Source organism: Ailuropoda melanoleuca, chromosome 11, assembly GCF_002007445.2.
Source record: "Ailuropoda melanoleuca isolate Jingjing chromosome 11, ASM200744v2, whole genome shotgun sequence".
Lineage (NCBI taxonomy): Eukaryota > Metazoa > Chordata > Mammalia > Carnivora > Ursidae > Ailuropoda > Ailuropoda melanoleuca.
The window spans coordinates 78,343,990-78,362,345 of record NC_048228.1 but is presented as its reverse complement, the minus strand read 5'-3'; the positions used below and the strand labels follow the sequence as shown (position 1 = coordinate 78,362,345).

At 34.8% G+C, this 18,356-nt stretch overlaps 1 protein-coding gene across 1 annotated transcript in view; it reads right to left on the bottom strand.

Moving 5' to 3' along the window:
* PDS5A (PDS5 cohesin associated factor A) overlaps window positions 1-18,356 on the bottom strand; it is a 76,230-nt gene that overhangs the window by 43,853 nt on the left and 14,021 nt on the right. Inside the window, exons 7-14 of the mRNA XM_034670955.1 lie at window positions 18,146-18,261; window positions 15,695-15,789; window positions 14,665-14,810; window positions 12,364-12,515; window positions 10,818-10,931; window positions 8,349-8,430; window positions 7,105-7,153; window positions 6,731-6,870 (exon numbers count right to left, since the gene is read on the bottom strand). Of these exons, the coding sequence (XP_034526846.1) occupies window positions 6,731-6,870; window positions 7,105-7,153; window positions 8,349-8,430; window positions 10,818-10,931; window positions 12,364-12,515; window positions 14,665-14,810; window positions 15,695-15,789; window positions 18,146-18,261 (894 nt within the window). The remainder of the gene's footprint in view (window positions 1-6,730; window positions 6,871-7,104; window positions 7,154-8,348; window positions 8,431-10,817; window positions 10,932-12,363; window positions 12,516-14,664; window positions 14,811-15,694; window positions 15,790-18,145; window positions 18,262-18,356) is intronic.

The window sequence follows — 18,356 nt, the reverse complement described above, 5'->3', positions numbered from 1 at the left end:
ATATTTTAGTCAGTGCTCAGTCCTTACATAATGTGCTCTAACCCATAGGTATACATTTTAAATCTGAATTTAAGTACGTTACTATCTTTTGAAATCAAACTTATTTTGTACAGGTCTCCCCCAAAGGGGATTTTTTCATCCCTAGTATAAAATTAATTGCTTTAACCTAAGATAAAGTCAGGGATCATTTAATAACAAATAAAATCTATTGGAAAATTGCTAGACAAACTATACAGTCAGTACTTTGGAACAGATTACTAAAAAAGGAAAAATTAGGCATTAGGAGAGATAGTTATGGTAGAAAAAATAAAGTTAATGTTAAAGGGAAAAAGAATAATTCTCAATTATCTAATCAGTAATAACACCATAAAATATACCTATGTACATAAACAGTAACACTAGACACAATGAACTTTTATTTTAGTGAAGTCCAACATGGGGCATGAACTCATGACCCTGAGATCAAGACCTAAACTGAGATCAAGAGTCAGATGCCTACCCGACTGAGCCACCCAAGCGCCCGACACACTTAACTTTTAAAACCTGACATTTTTGTGTTCAAATATAACCTTACATTTAAGTAATCACTCATATTTTATGTATGCAATATTTAGGTACTCTCTCGTAACAATTATATGTGATAATTTTAAGTGATGTTGGGGATAAGCAGCAAGCCAAATTAGTTTGTGACAACAACCAACTAATGAGTTTGTAGCAACAAATCAGGTTTCCTTATTTTCTCTACACAAGAAAAAAAAATACCCACACATACTTCCAATACACATCAAGAAATTTTTTAACTGAAAAGTAGTTGACAAAGCTTCAAACAGAAGTAATCATTTGTGGGGCGCCTGGGTGGCTCAGTCGTTAAGCATCTGCCTTCGGCTCAGGGCGTGGTCCCAGAGTCCTGGGATCGAGCCCCACATCAGACTCATCCACTGGGAGCCTGTTTCTTCCTCTCCCATTCCCCCTGCCTATGTTCCCTCTCTCACTGGCTGTCTCTTTCTCTGTCAAATAAATAAATAAAATCTTAAAAAAAAAAAAAGTAATCATTTGTAAACTTTTTAGGAAACGACAGCAGAAAGATTGAAGAAAATGAATTCTTTCTGCATCCCTGACAATATTTCTAAAATTTCCCATCAACACTGCAGATTGATGCTACTACTGATATTTACTAATTACATAAATTATTTAGTGTATTAAGCACCCTTAAGGAGTATCAAGGAAATAAAGAAATAGTCCCTATTTTCTTTTTTTTTTTTTTAAGATTTTATTTGAGAGAGAGGGTGTGTACCCGAGAATGAGCAGGGGAGGGGCAGAGGGATAAGCAGACTCCCCACTGAGCAAGGAGCCAGAGGTAGGGCTTGATTCCAGGACCCTGATATTATGACCTGAGCCAAAGTCAGACACTTACCGACTGAACCATCCAGGTGCCCCAATCCCTATTTTAATAAGCTTATAATTTATTAATTGTTATTACAAAAATAAATGGCTTTAAAATTCTGCATCTATATATCCTTTGTTCTTCATTCATTTTTTCCTTTCTTATTTTGAATTAACAAAATAAATGTTTGTTAAAAAAATAGTATTCTTTCACATACACAGAGTTCCCTCTCATATACTTTTGTTGTTTTCCTGATCAAAATGTCTTTTTTTCTGGGGCACCTGGGTGGCACAGCGGTTAGGCATCTGCCTTCGGCTCAGGGCGTGATCCCAGCGTTATGGGATCAAGCCCCACATCAGGCTCTTCCGCTAGGAGCCTGCTTCTTCCTCTTCCACTCCCCCTGCTTGTGTTTCCTCTCTCGCTGGCTGTCTCTATCTCTGTCAAATAAATAAATAAAATTAAAAAAACAAACAAAAAACCAAAATGTCCTTTTTTCTTTTTTGAAGATTTTTTATTTATTTATGTGATAGCCAGCCAGCGAGAGAGGGAACACAGCAGGGGGAGTGGGAGAGGAAGAAGCAGGCTCCCAGTGGAAGAGCCCGAATGTGGGACTCGATCCCGGAACACCGGGATCACGCCCTGAGCCGAAGGCAGATGTCCAATGACTGCGCTACCGAGGCGCCCCCAAAATGTCTCCTAAGAGGATTTAACATTATTATTTTTCGCACCTGGAAACAGTAAACTAGATAAAGCAATTTCTCGCAAGAAGCAGTTTCTAAAGGTTTCACTTTCATGTCACAGTGATCTGTTGTTTTTGGTTGGTGCGTGTGGCAGGGGGGAGGTTTCCTCCACCAGTAAGCAATTCTCCAGACACAGTAGATGTCCTACAATTCAGCTCAGTTCTGACACTGTCTACCGTGAGGCAGCATCGGTTCCCACAGGTTAAGAGTTCAATCTTAAGGGACTGCTTCCCCCTCACCCCCAGACATTAGTTGTAAGCCCAGGTTGTTACCTATACTTCTGACCAACCGTCTGTAAATCTAGGTTCCCACGACCCCCTCCTTTCTTGGGTCTGATTAACTTGCTAGAGCAGCTCACAGAACTCAGAGTTAAATTTACTTACCAGATTACTGGTTCATTATAAAAGGATATAGAGCTAAGGAATAGCCGGATGGAAGAGATGCATAGGGTAAGATATGTGGAAAGGACAACGAACTCCCATTCCCTCTGTGAGCCTGCCCATCTCCCCAGTCTCCACATGTCCACCAACCCGGAAGCCTCTATGATTCTTGCCTTTTTTATGTTTTTAATGGAGGCTTCACTACATAGGTTTCATGATCAAATCATTGGCAACTGGTGACTGAACTCAATTTCCAGCCCCTCTCCCCTTCCCAGATGTCTGAAGGTAGGACTGACAGTACCAATCCTTTAATCATGTGATTGGCTACACAGGGAATCCCCACCCTTAGGTGAGCTCCCAAAAGCACCTCATTAACATAACAAAGGACACCTTTGCAGCTCTCAGCACTTAGGAAATTTAAAGGGTTTTAGTTCTGTGCCAGAAATGGGGGACAAAGACCCATTACATATTTCTTATTATAAATCACGTGACATCTTATATCATTCTCACTGAACCAGAGAAAGGTTAAATTAAAAGAAAATAGGAAGCACTTGATGACTTACTGAATAGCGTTAAGTCAGCACCTCTCTCCCCTTTGATTCTTTTCTTCTCTACCTCCTCCAGGAACTATACCTACGCTAATATATACCAACCAGCCTTAAATTTCAGATTTCTAAACACAACTGCTGTGAGGCCACACATCGTTATCTTCTCTTATCCTTCAAACATCTTCTCTGATAACAATCACTCAAGCTAGAAATAGAGCAGTCATTCTTGATATAGTGGTCTAATCCCTACTCATCCTTTATGATTCGATTCAGGAATCATTTATTCTAGAATAAGCTATTTCCATTTCCACCCCTGCCTGGGATGGCTGCTGTTCCTTTGTTACCAAAGTGCATGATTCTATCAGAATACTTACCACACTGTATTCTCTATTGAAATATTTGCCTTCCTCTGTCACCTAAATTGCAACCTCAGTGAGAGGCCGTGTATAATACAATTTACTAAATTACGCAGTGAACTATAATATAATGGTGTAGGCTTGATCAAGGGACAACCCAAAATTTGGCCTTCAGAAGATACAATGCACATTCAGATAACCCTGTGGGGAAGGGTTTTTTACGGTGTGGTCCATGAATGAATCTTATCAGAATCACTTTGAGACTGTTAAAAAGATGGAGATTCAGGATCCCTCTCCACCTATTTTAAGAATTCCTAGTGTTTGTCATAAATATGTAATACCATAAGAATTAATTTTCATTTACATCTTATAGGGGTCTTGTATTAGGTCATATATAAAATTTCATCTTATTCTAACAATCTTTTGAGGTTGATAATATTTATAGATGAAGAAAAGGAAGCTCAGAAATACTGAGTAACTAACAGTCACAATGGTAGTAATGTTATAGCTGAAATTCAAACCTAAGACTTTCTCAAATGCTCAATAAACAAGATTCCTGGAAAATCTTGAAATTTAGGTCATAGGGAGTTGCCAGAGCATAAAATAGCAAGCAGAGCTCATGCTATGGCAAATATGTGATCCTTCTCTAGGACCAAGGTATGGAAACTCAAAACCTGAAGTCCAAAGGGAAAGCAAATCTATCCGGCACATATCATAATACCATTGCTCATCCTCTCTCACTACAGCATCATGTATATAGGTATTAATCCACAGTATGTGTCTATTGTTATTCCTTGCTCAAAGTATTTGATCTCCATTCCCACAAATTCAGTTACTGAGTAATGCTTACCTCTTGAGAAGAAGTGACTGTCATTTAGAAAAAAAGGAAGTGGTAGTGTATATACATTAGCAGGGGACAGAGAAGGGCTCTGAGATAGAATGAAATCTACATAGAACGACAGAAACTAAATTTTATGTTTGTATATTTCTTCTTTATTCTTTTCTTCAACTTCAAAATGAAACTATCAGGAAAAGAGGAATGTGATACTAGAGGGTATATGTAACTAGTACCAGTAGCCCTTGCAGAGAAAGACAAAATGATACAGATATTCTGGAAAACAGCAAAAACTCTTCTAACAGTGGTCATTTTCCTGAGTATTTAGAGGGTATTATATATCCTATTCTATACTCAAGAATATATAGATAAGTTAAATAATGTGCTCAGAATACACAGTGCTAATTTAAAACCCAGAAATTACTGTGAAACATTCACCAAAGAAAATAAATTAAAAACCATGAATAGCAGAAATTTTTTCTTCTAGAATAGAGTTCTATTAGCTATTCTGTAGACCATTAGTTAAAATATCCTCAGAATAACTCCCCCCCGCCCCAAAGTATCATTACCATGCTCTTTACAGTGCAACTGCGTTTTCATCTCTACTTTCCTGGTTGCTAAAATCAGGAGTGCTAATTGGCTGCACTGCACGGCTGCGGTATTCATCCTGAGATATTTTGGTTACAAACATCTGTTTTGCATATACTTTTTGGATTTGGAAACTCTTAGATATTTACGGTCTGACAAATAGCAGGAATTCACGTTACTGCCATTTTGTCAAACTCAAGCTCAATCTCTGTTTTCTCAAACCAAAAACACCACTTGATTGTTTTTTCTCAAGGTCACTTGTTGAGCAGTATTCAGTTTGTCCTGGCTCTTCCTACAAACAATGGAATGTATATAAAGAACACTATTGAGGACCTATGAAATCTAGACTCTACCTGCAGCTCAGCCATATCACCAGCTGTAAAAGACTGGACGAGAAACCTTAAAATTCCAAGTCTTTATTTGTAAAATGAAGTGGTTAAACCAACTCTTTCTTTTTTTTAAAAGATTTTATTTATTTGAGAAAGTGAGAGCAAATGAGCAAGCATACGTGTGTAAGCCTGGGGAGGTGCAGAGGGAAAGGGGGAGAAAGAGAGAGAGAGAGAAAATCTCAAGCAGACTCTGTGCTGAGCACTGAGCCTGACGCACGGCTCCATCTCACGACTCAGATCATGACTTGGGCCGAAATCAAAAGAGTTGGACACTTAACCGAATGAACCACCCTAGTGCCCCTAAACCAACTATTTCTAAGGTCTTTTTGAAATATTTCATTCTATGATCCAATTACATGGGTAGATACCCTGTAGGACACAGTACTCTGGAACTAGGATTCTAAATGCCAAAGAAATAAATGCAACCTTTAACTGTTTTCAGCAAACCACCCAGCTCAGAAGTGCAAAAGTGGAGGTAGTCTGGGCACTTGGTGTATCCTCATCCCTGGGCCCAAGAGTCCACTGTTCTCTTCCCCTCATCTCTTCCTAATTCCTGTTTTTGTAAATCCACTTAGAGACCTAATATCCCTAGAATAAAAAATACTAATTCCATGCTCTCAGATCACTTTGTATATACAACTATTATAGTCCTCATCCCTTTATCACACAAATAATAATCACACTCTCTTTCTAGAACAAAGTTAGGCATAAATATCTGAAATAATTTTCTTTTCTCTTATTCAGCTCTGTAAGCCTGGTCCCAAACATAGTAGTTGTAACGTATGTAATACCATGAAATACAATTTATTTAAATCCTGAAGGGCTGTGCAGGGCCAGGTATTAGGATACATATGCATAGACACACAAAATCTTCTAACAATCCTATGAGTTTTTTAACGTTTACATATGAGAAAAATAAGGCTACAAAATATTGAAGAACTTACTAAAGGTCACACTGGTAGTAAATGGTATAGCTGAAATTCAAACACAAAACTCTCATTAAATGCTGAATAAATGAATGGATGAAGTTTTCCTTCCTGATATTTTCAATGAATAATGGTTTTCTATAAAATAAAGAATCCAGGAACAGAATGAAGACAAAAGCCTAAACAGGAATTACTTTATCTATAAATGCATATATGGCAATGTAACTGTTGCTAATTTACTGACAAGGTTTATTTCCATGCTAATACATGAGTGAAGAAAATGCATACACACATAAGCATTTAGGAAATTCTACTTACTTAACAAACGTCTACTAAATACAAAGTATACCGTCTTGCTCAATTCCTATGACCAACCTCCCTGGCTTCCTTCTCTAGTGTTTTTCCTAGAATTTGGCTAAACTGAGGTAAGAGAGCTAAGCTGACCAGAGATATACTCCTGGGCAATTTAGAGTTCACAATATTGTTAAGTTAACACAAATAATTTATGTAAAGCAGACTTTAATGAAATATAAATTTCAACAAGCAAAGCTAAAAGAACACATGTAGAAGGATAATTTACTAACCACACAAACATCTGCCTGTTTGCATGAACAGGTTGGGCTGATTAATAACTCCAGCTGAGACCGCAATTTCTCATCATCACCAAGAACCTGGTTAAATTTCTTCACAAAATCTTGTGCTTTTCCAGGGTCAGGCAAATTCTCTATAAAATTGAAAGAGAATCCGTATTTTAAAAGAAAAACCACTCTACTAAACTAAAAGCAAGCTGTCTTAAATTATGCTGAGCTATCAAAAGATAATCAGCCTAACTAGTTCTTAGAAATAAAATCAAGAGGATTATTTTCTCTTACTTAGTATTAAATTGATAGTCCCATTATGTAAATTGTCTGTTTTGATGTTTATTATATATATATATGGAATGAATAAACAAACTCACTTGCTATGGTCATCAGTTTTCCAAACATCGCAGAACAGTTGGCCTCTGACTGAAATTTAAAACAAAAACAGAAGTCATCATACGTGCTACCAAATTTCTGTAAGAAAACCCAATTACACATTTTTAAAGAAAAAAAACCCAAACCAAATCAAAACATAAAACATCACAAACCAGCCACCAGAAAATCTACACCCTTAGTTGGTAACAAAGAATTTTGAGTTAACAACAACTATTAAGTTAGGTCAAACAAAAAGAAAGGTGATATCAAAAAGAGGTTTTTAAAAATTAAAAAGGAGTACATAACTTCCATAGGGAAAACACCTTGCAGAAGACTGGACTGAAGATAACTGAAACAGTTATCATATCAAAATTACTGTGAAACCATACATCAAAGAAAATAAACTAAAAATGTGAAGAGTAGAAAAAAATTTCTTCCTGAATAGTTCTATTAACTATTTTGTTAATAGAAACCGGCCTATTACTTAAATAACCTCAGAATATCACCTGCCTTCCAAAAAGTACTTCCTTATAGTCCAACACAATAAAGTATTACTTTTACTAAATCTGTGTGAAATTTGAATAATTTGGATCAGAAACTGGTAAACTGTGGTCCTATGGACCATCTGTTAAAGTTTTGCTGAAACACAGTCATATTCATTCATTTACATATTGTCTATACTATTTCTGCAATTTTATTAAAGGCAAAGAGTTGAGGAGTTCACCAGATATTTTATGGCTGGTAAAGCCTAAATTTTTACAATCTGATCATTTACAAAAAAATTTTGCCAACCCCTGCTTTAGCATCAATAGACCCTTGAAGGTGTCTGTCTACAATTTCCTAGTTAAGAACACCTATTCTAGTGGCAAATACATTTGGAAGTATATTAAGAAATTATTCAAGTTTCAATTTTTTTGTTAATTTGATTTTGCCATATTTATAGAATTGGTACCTAATTTGATATTGACTCTACACTGAAGGACCCAAAATGATGGAGAAAAAATAAAATAAAATAAAAAAATCACGATTTCTCAAAGAAATTACCATATCTTTGTTCATGCTAGAAAATAAGATTTTGTTATATTCATTTAGAGTGAAAATTTAGCTTGAAAAACTAAAGAAATTATGTGTAACCTACATTTAGAAAACCAACACTCGAAATAGTTTTTACTTGCTTATCTGTAACTACAGAAAAACTGAATAATGACCATAACAAACTATTAATTTAAACAAATCATGAACCTACTGTAGGTTGCTTGTGCAAATCCAATAGTTCCCGTACATGACTTCTAAGCATGTTCTGACACTTCCACATTTCATTGAGAGCTCTGTTAAAAAAGTTATAAATACGAAAAAATGTATGTAATATAACAATTCTGGTAGTTACTCAACTTTACTACTTTTCTTGTTTACCCCACACTTCTACGTCTACCTAAAATTTTAAGTACCAGCACAGGCATTTATTTATAGGATTAAGACAGGTTAGTTTAAAATAGTAAATAAAAGACTTCTTATGAGAGAAAATATTTGAGAAGTTTAGAAGGATAAATAGGATCTTTCTAGGTAAATCGGGACTGAAAGACATTTTTTTTTTTTTTAAGATTTTATTTATTTGAGAGACAGAAAGCTTGAGCACGAGGTGGAATGAGGGGCAGAGGGAGAAGCAGACTCCCTGCTAAGCAAGGAGCCAGACGTGGGGCTTAAGCCCAGGACTCTGAGATCATGACCTGAGCCAAAGGGAGATACTTAACCAACTGAAACACCCAGGTGCCCTGGGACTGAAAGACATTCTAAGCTTAGGAAACTAGAATGCTCTGGTACAAAAAAGATAAAATGTCATTAAAATGCCCGGGATAGGAAACTTAAAAATTTTTTTTTTTATAGATTTGGAGCACAGAGTATGAATGAGGTAGCATCAGGAAGCTGGAAAATACTGTAGAAAAGGATCAGATCATAAAGGCATTTTCACGACAGGCTAAGAGGTATGCATGAAGGGCTAAAGAAATGAACTTCTTAGAAATGATGTAGATTCAAGGCACCAAATTTAACTTGAGTGTGTTTATTATTTATTCTAGACTCCTTTCTCTCCATTAAAGCAGATTTTCTTCTCTCACAAACCGAGTCCATAATTCCAGGGGCCCAGAGGGATCTCTGAGACGCTGGTCTATGTTGGAATATTCTTTGCCAATATTTTGAAATATAAAGAGACCAAAACCTTAGGCCAGGGATTTACTACCTAGGGTGAGCATTAGGAATCACCTGCAAATTTTTTTTAAAAGGATGGCTAATGCCTGCTAATGTAATACACTAAAGATACAATGTTACCTCTGTAGAATTTCTGCTGAAAATGCATAATTCCAATCTAATAATGAGGAAACACTGGATGAACCCAAATCGAGGGAATATTCTACAAAATTGGACTGGACCATGCAATACTTTTCCCCAGTCATCAAAGTTACAAAAGACAAGGAAAGACTAAGGAATGACTCCAAATTAAGAAACTAGAGACATGACAAACAAATATACATCTGTAATCCTAGGAAGGAAGAAAAAAACCCCATAAAGCACATTATTGGAACAACTGAGGAAACTTAAATACACATTAGATTAGACAATAATACTGTATTGATGTTAAATCTTTTGATTTTGAAAAGAGTAGTTTGGTCATACAAGAGAGTATCTTTTTTCTTAGGAATATACACTGAAATATTTAGGGGTAAAGGGATCTGATGTCTGCAAATTACTCTCAAATGGTTCAAAAGAAAATATTTATGTAGAGATAAAGAAAAAGTATATGCAAATGGCAAATGATAAAGCAAATGATGAATCTGGGTAAAAGGGCTATCATAACGCTTTGTACTATTCCCGCAGCTTTTCTGTAAGTTTGAAATTATGTGAAAGTTAAAAGACAATTACATAAAATATAATATACACATATTATAATAATACACACACAGAAGCTGAGGTTCTCTTCAGAAGAATTCAAATTCTTAGTGACAGGATGTGTTTACTTTTTAAAAAGCTTTATTACAGTGGAGTGACCACACATCCTAGTGGCCTGGGACAGTAAAGTAAAATTAGGCCAATTGCCTGATTAAAAATATTAATAATGCCTTTCAGTTTCAAAAATATCCCAGTTCAGACAACCTATCATATGGTCATTCTACACAGAGGTGATCTGAATATACTTTTCTGATTAAGAAGCAGTATTTAGTTCTTAGGATGAGTATTTTAAGCTCCACTAGTGTATTTTAGATCCCTGTCAACAGGTAGACAAAAGTAATTTTGACATGGGGATTTCTTTGAATCCCTGAAACTATATTATTGACTAAGTTGCCAAATATGTCTATGTATATAGAAATATTTTTTGCTTTTAACTTATCTGAACTTATAAAAATTTTCTGTATAAACATTTATCTAAGGTTCTTTTTTTTCCTTAACAGCATGTGCAAGAGTGTGTGTGGGGGGGGGTAAGCGGGGGCAGAGGGGAAGAATCTTAATCAAGCTCCATGCCCAGCCAGGGGCTGGATCTCATGACCCTGAGATCATGACCTGAGCCAAAATCAAGAGTTGGACCCTTAACTGACTGAGCCACCCCAGGCACCCGAGGTTCTTGATTCAACTAGAAGAAGCAACAACCTCATCAAGAATTAGATAAGGTGAAGTAATTTTATAGAATCTTTAACTCGAAACAATCACTTAAAAAGTAACTTACTTGACAGCATTTGGATCCAAACTAGCATATAAATAATACAAGCATTTCATTCTCTCTTCTGTTTCCAGGTTGTGGGGAACAAGATACTGGGCAAAGATTTTCTCTACCAAAAGTCTATGAAACAAAAAATCCCAATAACAATTATTCTATTTTTTAAGAAGCAATAGCCCTTTCATATTTTAACCATCTCATGCAAAGATACCAGACCTATGTGTGTAAGTACGATGGAAAAGATTAGTAGGTGACCAGATCCTTTACTTGGAGTGTGGTTTTTATTTGATTGTTGTTGTTGTTGTTTGAGTAATCTCTATGCCCAACGTGGGGCTCAAACTCATGAAATCAAGAGTTGCGTGCTCAACTGACTGAGACAGGCAGGCACCCTGGAATATAGTTATTTTAAAATTTAGAGCTATGGTTGCTATTTGTGGCTTTACTTTTTGTCAGTATGGAATATTTGTTCTAAAAGGGTTATATGTTATTACTAAACACAGGGTGCTAGGCTGTTCCAGCTACTCTTCATCAGTCCTGACCCATAGAAAACCAAAAACCAAAAAACCCCAACACACACACAAAACATTAACTTCCTCCAATTACAATCCAACTCCTTTCCCATGCTGTCATTTTATAAAATCAGGGGGATCTTCCTTCATATTACTTCCTGAAAATTTAGCTTTTCCTGTGCACATCTCATCTCTCTTCTCTCCAGTCTAAATTCCTTAACAACAGTAGAATAACCTTCTCTCTAAGCTTATATTTATTATTCAGAACCACTAGAATAAGACAATACAAGAAATCCTCATTAATCAATGAAATATACAGCCAGTGATGCCAAAGTCATCAGTCTAATTCTATAAAACATTGCAAAGTATTTTGCAAAAACCAAAATCATTACTACAACCCAATATAGAATTACAGGTAACATTCAAAAAATGAAAACAATATAAATCCTTAACACAAGAAAAAGAATTTTGTAACTTATGGGGATGGATGTTAAGTTGACATATTGTGGTGATCTTTTCCCTATATATACAAATTTAGAATCATTATGTTATACACCTGAAATTAATAATATGTGTTGATTATACCTCAATAAAAAGAACACCATAGTGCTGTCTCTATTGAAACTTAGTGTTGCAGAAAAGTAAAAATAATAACTAGCAGTTATTGAATACTCCCATATTGACAGGCATTGGGCTAGGGAGCTTCACGTTCATTTTTTATTTAATCCACATGACCATCTTGTATGGAAAGCTTTATTATTACTTTTTAGATAAAACCAAGGTGCACAGAAGCCAGTTGTGCAGAAGCACACGTCTAATAAGGGGCAGAATGAACATCTGGTCTCAGGTCTGACTCCAAAGCCCATACCTACTTCACTAATTATGCTACTCAACAATTTGTGCCAGAGTCTTATTTAAACACACAAAGTATAAATACACAGAAAGTGATTTCCAAATTTAGAAATAATTAAAAAATTAAGAAGTATATGCCAAAAAAATTAAAAGCACTTTTATATTCAACCATTCTACCAACATGTCAGACTCACTTGTCATCGATGCTATTCTGATAATAAATATGCAAAAGTTTGTCCTTTATCCAGCTGACTTTCTCTGCAGCTTCCTTTCCTGCTTCACCATGAAGACAGTATTTCTTATAAAGCTGAGCCAGACCCATCATTGCTTCTTTTCTTACTCGCCACTAAAAAGTATAAAGTTTATTGAATGAGCAAGATACCAAACTTTAGTGTATTAATCTGCAAAAACTGGCATTTCTTCACTAGATTTTAAAATCAGACTTATATGTACATAAACTGGCATAATATTCATTTTCCTAAGAAGCAACAAATTGCTTTACCAACAATTTTGACTACATGCCTATTCATAAATCAGACTATTTAAAAAATTGTCTAATGCAAATACTACTAAATCACCTACCAATTTTTTATTTCCCTCACAGCCAAGCAATCAGTAGTAAATCTTACAGATGATTTCATTAGATTCTGTTTAAAAAATTTGCCCAAGTTTTAAAATTGATGACAAGGTAAAAAAGTGTGTGATTTACTCTGCAACCAAAAGCTCTATCATCTGGAAGGTTTTATCTTAATTACATACCTTTTGATATTAACTCAGAATAAAAACAAAATTTAGTATCAAGATCCTAGAAACACAAAAGTTGGAAAGCACCTTAGTGATCATTTTAAGTGAACTTCCTTCCTTTATAGATTAAAAGCGCAAATAATTTACCTAGCCACATACTACTTAGTGGAAGAAGACTCTTTGGGACTTCTAGAGACTAGAACAGTTTGCTAGGAGGAAAGAAAGGTGGCAAGACGGAGGTTGATAAAAACCTACAGTTAAAACCATGGTAGTGAGATATAATTTAAAAAAAATAACCAAAAAAGATATTTTCTCAATAACAAATCAGAGCACACGATTTTTGGTTTATTCACATTAATATTTCTTTATAATCTTTTATATAATTTCCTCATTTTTAGGCTATTTAGATAGAATGAAACTTTGTTCCCATATAACAGGTAACAGATGCCTTTTGACATTTGTCACATGAGAGCAAAGAATGTAAGCAGTGAAATCTAAGATTAAGTCCTATTCCCACATTTTATAGAGGAGAAAACAAATTTCAGAAAGGCTATATCCAGGGTCATCTAATTTACTGCACCAAAATCTGGGTCCTAAAAGATATCCAGTAGATGCTACTATGACCATATCACACAGCCTCAGGAAGACTCATGTATTCAACTCTTTCAGAAACTATAAACAAACATTAGCAGAAGCAGGAGTGAAATGTTTCTAAAAGGAGGAAATAACACAAATGGTAATACCTTAAATCGAGTGTGTGTATGGAGATGGGGATGGCGGGGGCGGGGGGGAATTACCAGCTAACCACTAGGTAGAGCATCATTTCATTTAAATTAAAGCCAAGAGGAAAAACTTGTTCAAAGTTATAATCACTGATCCAGTTGAACGTGTTAAACAGTGCCCACCTGACATATTTGCCTCCTCTAACAAAAGTTAAGAGCTTAATACCTGTTGCTGTATTTTATGACCAAGAAACATAGTTTTACTCCGAAACTATTGCTAAAGGACACTGGTTTTACGAGTACAGAGTGTTTTCAACCATGCCTCAAATAAAACAGCACACTGCAAAGGCAACTTTTGTTAAAGATGTTAATGTCTAATCAGCCTGCCTTGCATGCCTGTCTCTTGCTTACAGCTGACACTATTTCTTAGCAAAAGCTTTTGTTGTTCTTAGCACTACTCTTCCTTATCAAACCATGTTTTTTTTTTTTTTAAGATTTTATTTATTTATTTGACAGAGATAGAGACAGCCAGCGAGAGAGGGAACACAAGCAGGGGGAGTGGGAGAGGAAGAAGCAGGCTCATAGCGGAGGAGCCTGATGTGGGGCTCGATCCCATAACGCCGGGATTACGCCCGGAGACAAAGGCAGACGCTTAACCGCTGTGCCACCCAGGTGCCCCTATCAAACCATGTTTTTAACTGTAACCACAGAGAGGAAATCACACAAAAAAGTATCTGAACATAAAACTATCACTTCTGCCCTTAGCTTGGCACAGCAGTAAAGAAATATCACTTTCATATGAAGTATGATATTCTTTTAGTCCAATGAATAACAGATCCAGCTAAGTTTATACAACATGATCACTTTTGAAAATGCTAACTATAAGAAAAAAACATAGGTGATCACACACTATTCTTTTGAAACTCGTAAGTGAAAGGTAAAATAAAACTTTAGAAATAATTTCTATTGTCTTTAGCAAACACTTTAAATCTAGTAAATTACAAAAGAATAAAATTCCTCAGATTTTACCCGTTTATCCAGTGTTCTTTCTCTTACAAAGCCAAGTAGTTGATCATTTACTAAGGCAAGGTCTCTTTTGGCAGCTGTTATTATAGTAACAATGACATCGTGACGAATAGCCTCTTCGGGATCATGTGATCTAACTTTCAAATATTCTGTAATAAGAGAAAAAAACTAAAGCTAAATGTTAGCTCTGATATTTGTCATGTTCAGAATGACAGAAAAGACTAATGCTTTAGGCTTCTATCCATACTGAAACAATGTTTATAAAGAGTGGCATAAATTAAAATCATTTTATTTTTGAGGTGGCAAAACCCTACATAATCACAAAATAAACTATATCCACGCTATTTATTACTGGAGTCACATCTTAATAAATAATGTATTTTACCTTAACTATTCTGGAAAAGTCAAATCACAGCTAAATATCTGATTTATTTATTCAGAACATAAGTTACAATACAAATGAAAAGAATTAAAAGAAAACTAGTAAAAATGCTTATAGCAAGTTTGCTGACAGGTATATTTCTGTACATTACACAATATAAAATACATAATAACATTCTATGACCTCTAAAAAAGATTCCTAAGTAATTACAAAACAAAAAATGTTTCTTCTTTTTTTGTAAACAGCATTTTGATAAAAGCGTTTATTTGCCAATACCAAATAACTGGGTTCATATGCTCAAGTTCAAATGTTCAAGTGAAGAATGAGAAATTCTAGTCTATTCTAGGAGATAACCACTTTCTGGGTTATTATTAGATTATCACATAGGTATAATGATTTGTGGCCAAACCCAATATCTACTTCCTCAAAGTATGATTTCCAAAAAATTCTAAAGGATTACAATATGAAGATTTCAAGTGTAATTTTATTATATAAACATAAAATCATTTATCAGCCCAGGACTGATAAAAATCTGAAATAGTGCCAAAGTTAATTAAAACCTATTCAGATACTAAATTTTAAGGTCAAAGGCCACAGCTAAAATGTATCTGTGTGATTACTCTCATATTTGTAATAAATCAGCCAGCTTACCTGTGAGATCCTTTGCTAAATCTGGGTGATTCATTAAACAGTGACTGGCAAATTTCACACTTTCTAATCTCACAGGAACGTGAATGTCATTAAATCTACATGGAAAAGGTTGCTAAAGATTAGTTGTAAGGCAAAATAATTATTTTCGAATAAGGTATACCTACATTACCTAAGTGCCCACAAACAACAGTTACTGATTAAAAAGTTGTTATTTTATAATGACAATGTTCTGAAGGGAGAAGATAAAAAGATACATATTTTCACAAAAACATATCTGAAAACAGAATGTTTACCATGCTAAAATAAACAAAAGTATAAACACATCCCCCAACCCAAACTACATACTTTGTAGAGCCCCAAATTTAAGAGTCTAATTATGACACAAAACAAAAAATAAATATTTAAAACCTACAAAATCTACTTGAAAAAACTGTATGGGGGAAAATACTGGAGGAATAAGAGTTTACAAATCATACGAGAGGCAGATCCAGAAGTTCAGAGATAAGTTCATAAAATGCATGTGTCATAACTGCCTTACAACGAAAAAGTTTCCTAACCTGGGACAAACTTATATTAAAGTACTCTTTTAAAGGTTGAATATATTGTAATAAATATGAAACACCACTGTAGATGCCAAACTGCACATAATAAAGGCGAACTTAGCAACTCTCAAATTTAAAATTTATTATGGGCAATTTAAAAAACAATTTATTATAAATCATCTGTTTTTAACAGCAAGACATATTTTTAAAGTAATCTCATAAAATAACCAATTAAAGTTATATAATAAATGCCTTTCTTAAAAAAGACTGTATTTATTTATTTGAGAGAGAGGGCACAAGCAGGGGTGGGGCAGAAGGAGAGGGAGAAGCAGACTCCCCACTGAACATGGAGCCGGATGACCCAGCATCCCAGAATCATGACCTGACTGAAGGCAGATGCTTAACTGACTGAGTCACCCAGGTGCCCCAATAAATGTCTTAATAAATAAAAATAAAATAGACAAATCTTACTTTTTCTTACTTTCTTATGTAAAGATTAAAATTACAGTAACTTAATAAATCCTGCATTTAGGATTTATAAATTTTCTAACTGCCAGAGAAAAATGAAAACATTATCATTTATGATCAACTCAATTACAAAGTACCAAAACACTTACTGCTAAATAATTAAGGAAAATAATACAGTAAAACAGATACAATGGTAATACTTCTTTGTTTCAATGAATCGCTGATTAGAAATAATAGTGTATGTAAAATTATGAATATAAGAAGCCTCTTACAGTTGATTTAGTTTTTAGAAGTAATTGTTCTGGGGCGCCTGGGTGGCACAGTCGTTAAGCGTCTGCCTTCGGCTCAGGGCGTGATCCTGGCGATCTGGGATCGAGTCCCACATCAGGCTCCTCGGTTGGGAGCCTGCTTCTTCCTCTCCCTCTCCCCTGCTGTGTTCTCTCTCTCACTAGCTGTTTCTATCTCTGCCTAATAAATAAATAAAATCTTTAAAAAAAAAAAAAGTAATTGTTCTGCTATAAAAATTGATGCAATCACAAGGACAGAATCATTCCTCTGTTTTTTGACAAGTATAGTTGCTTCATTCCCTCTATCCTCATAAAATCAAGTTTAATTTTTCAAAGCAGTCAGCATTTACAGACCTTCAAAATGGTCTGTTCTGAGCAAATTAAGATTGTCAGTGTCAGAGATTTCTCAAATTTTAAAATACAACTGACAAATCTAACTTGGGATTATTATAATGAATTTATTTTAAGAAAATTTCTTAGCCTACCTTCTGAATCAGTTGAATTAAACAACGATGAATCTAAAATGTTCTCCAGAATACTAACAGTAAAAACTGACTTTTCATGGTTTGAGGCAAAGAAACATGTAAATGGAATGCAAGAGGGAATTTGATAAATTTCATAGATTTTTCAACCTTACCATCAAGTTGAAAAGATCCTAATAATTCTAAGGTCTTGAGAAGGAACATTAAAAGTTATCTGAATGAATAGCAATGTCATTTTTAATTTCAAAATCATACCATAATGCCAAAATAGTTCGTAACATACATCATTCAATTAGATAAGCTACAGACCTAAACATTAAATGCTAGCAAACGAATACATTGCTGGACTGAAGAATGGCATGGACTGGATCATCATGTCTTCAGTCTCATGATTTAAAAATCTTAAGACAGAACATTCTCAGATGTTGCCTATCTATTTATTCTAATGACATTACTGCAGCACAGAAAGATTAAAAAGTGTTATGTGGTAAATAATAAGCATTCTTCATAAAAAAAATCTTATCTACAATTTGTTCTCCAAGAAAGACAGCAACACATACCAAAAAACACATATCAATAAAGTTTTGATATGTGTGGTTTTAATCAAATGGACTCTACTGACTGGCCTCCAAAACATAAAAGTTAGAATGCACAGAATTTATGTTCTCTTACCGTCCAAGAAAACACTGCCAAAGAGGACGATTCTGTGTTGCCAAATCAGAATCTTTAGAACCAAATAATTTAGCTAAAAGTCGAACAACAGCTAATCGCTCTTCTCCATCATTGCTCTAAGAAAAAAGACAAAATAAATGAAGCTAAGGTTTATTCATCAGATTACAGAAAACAACATGAATCATTCCTGAGAAGCTATAGTTTTATATTT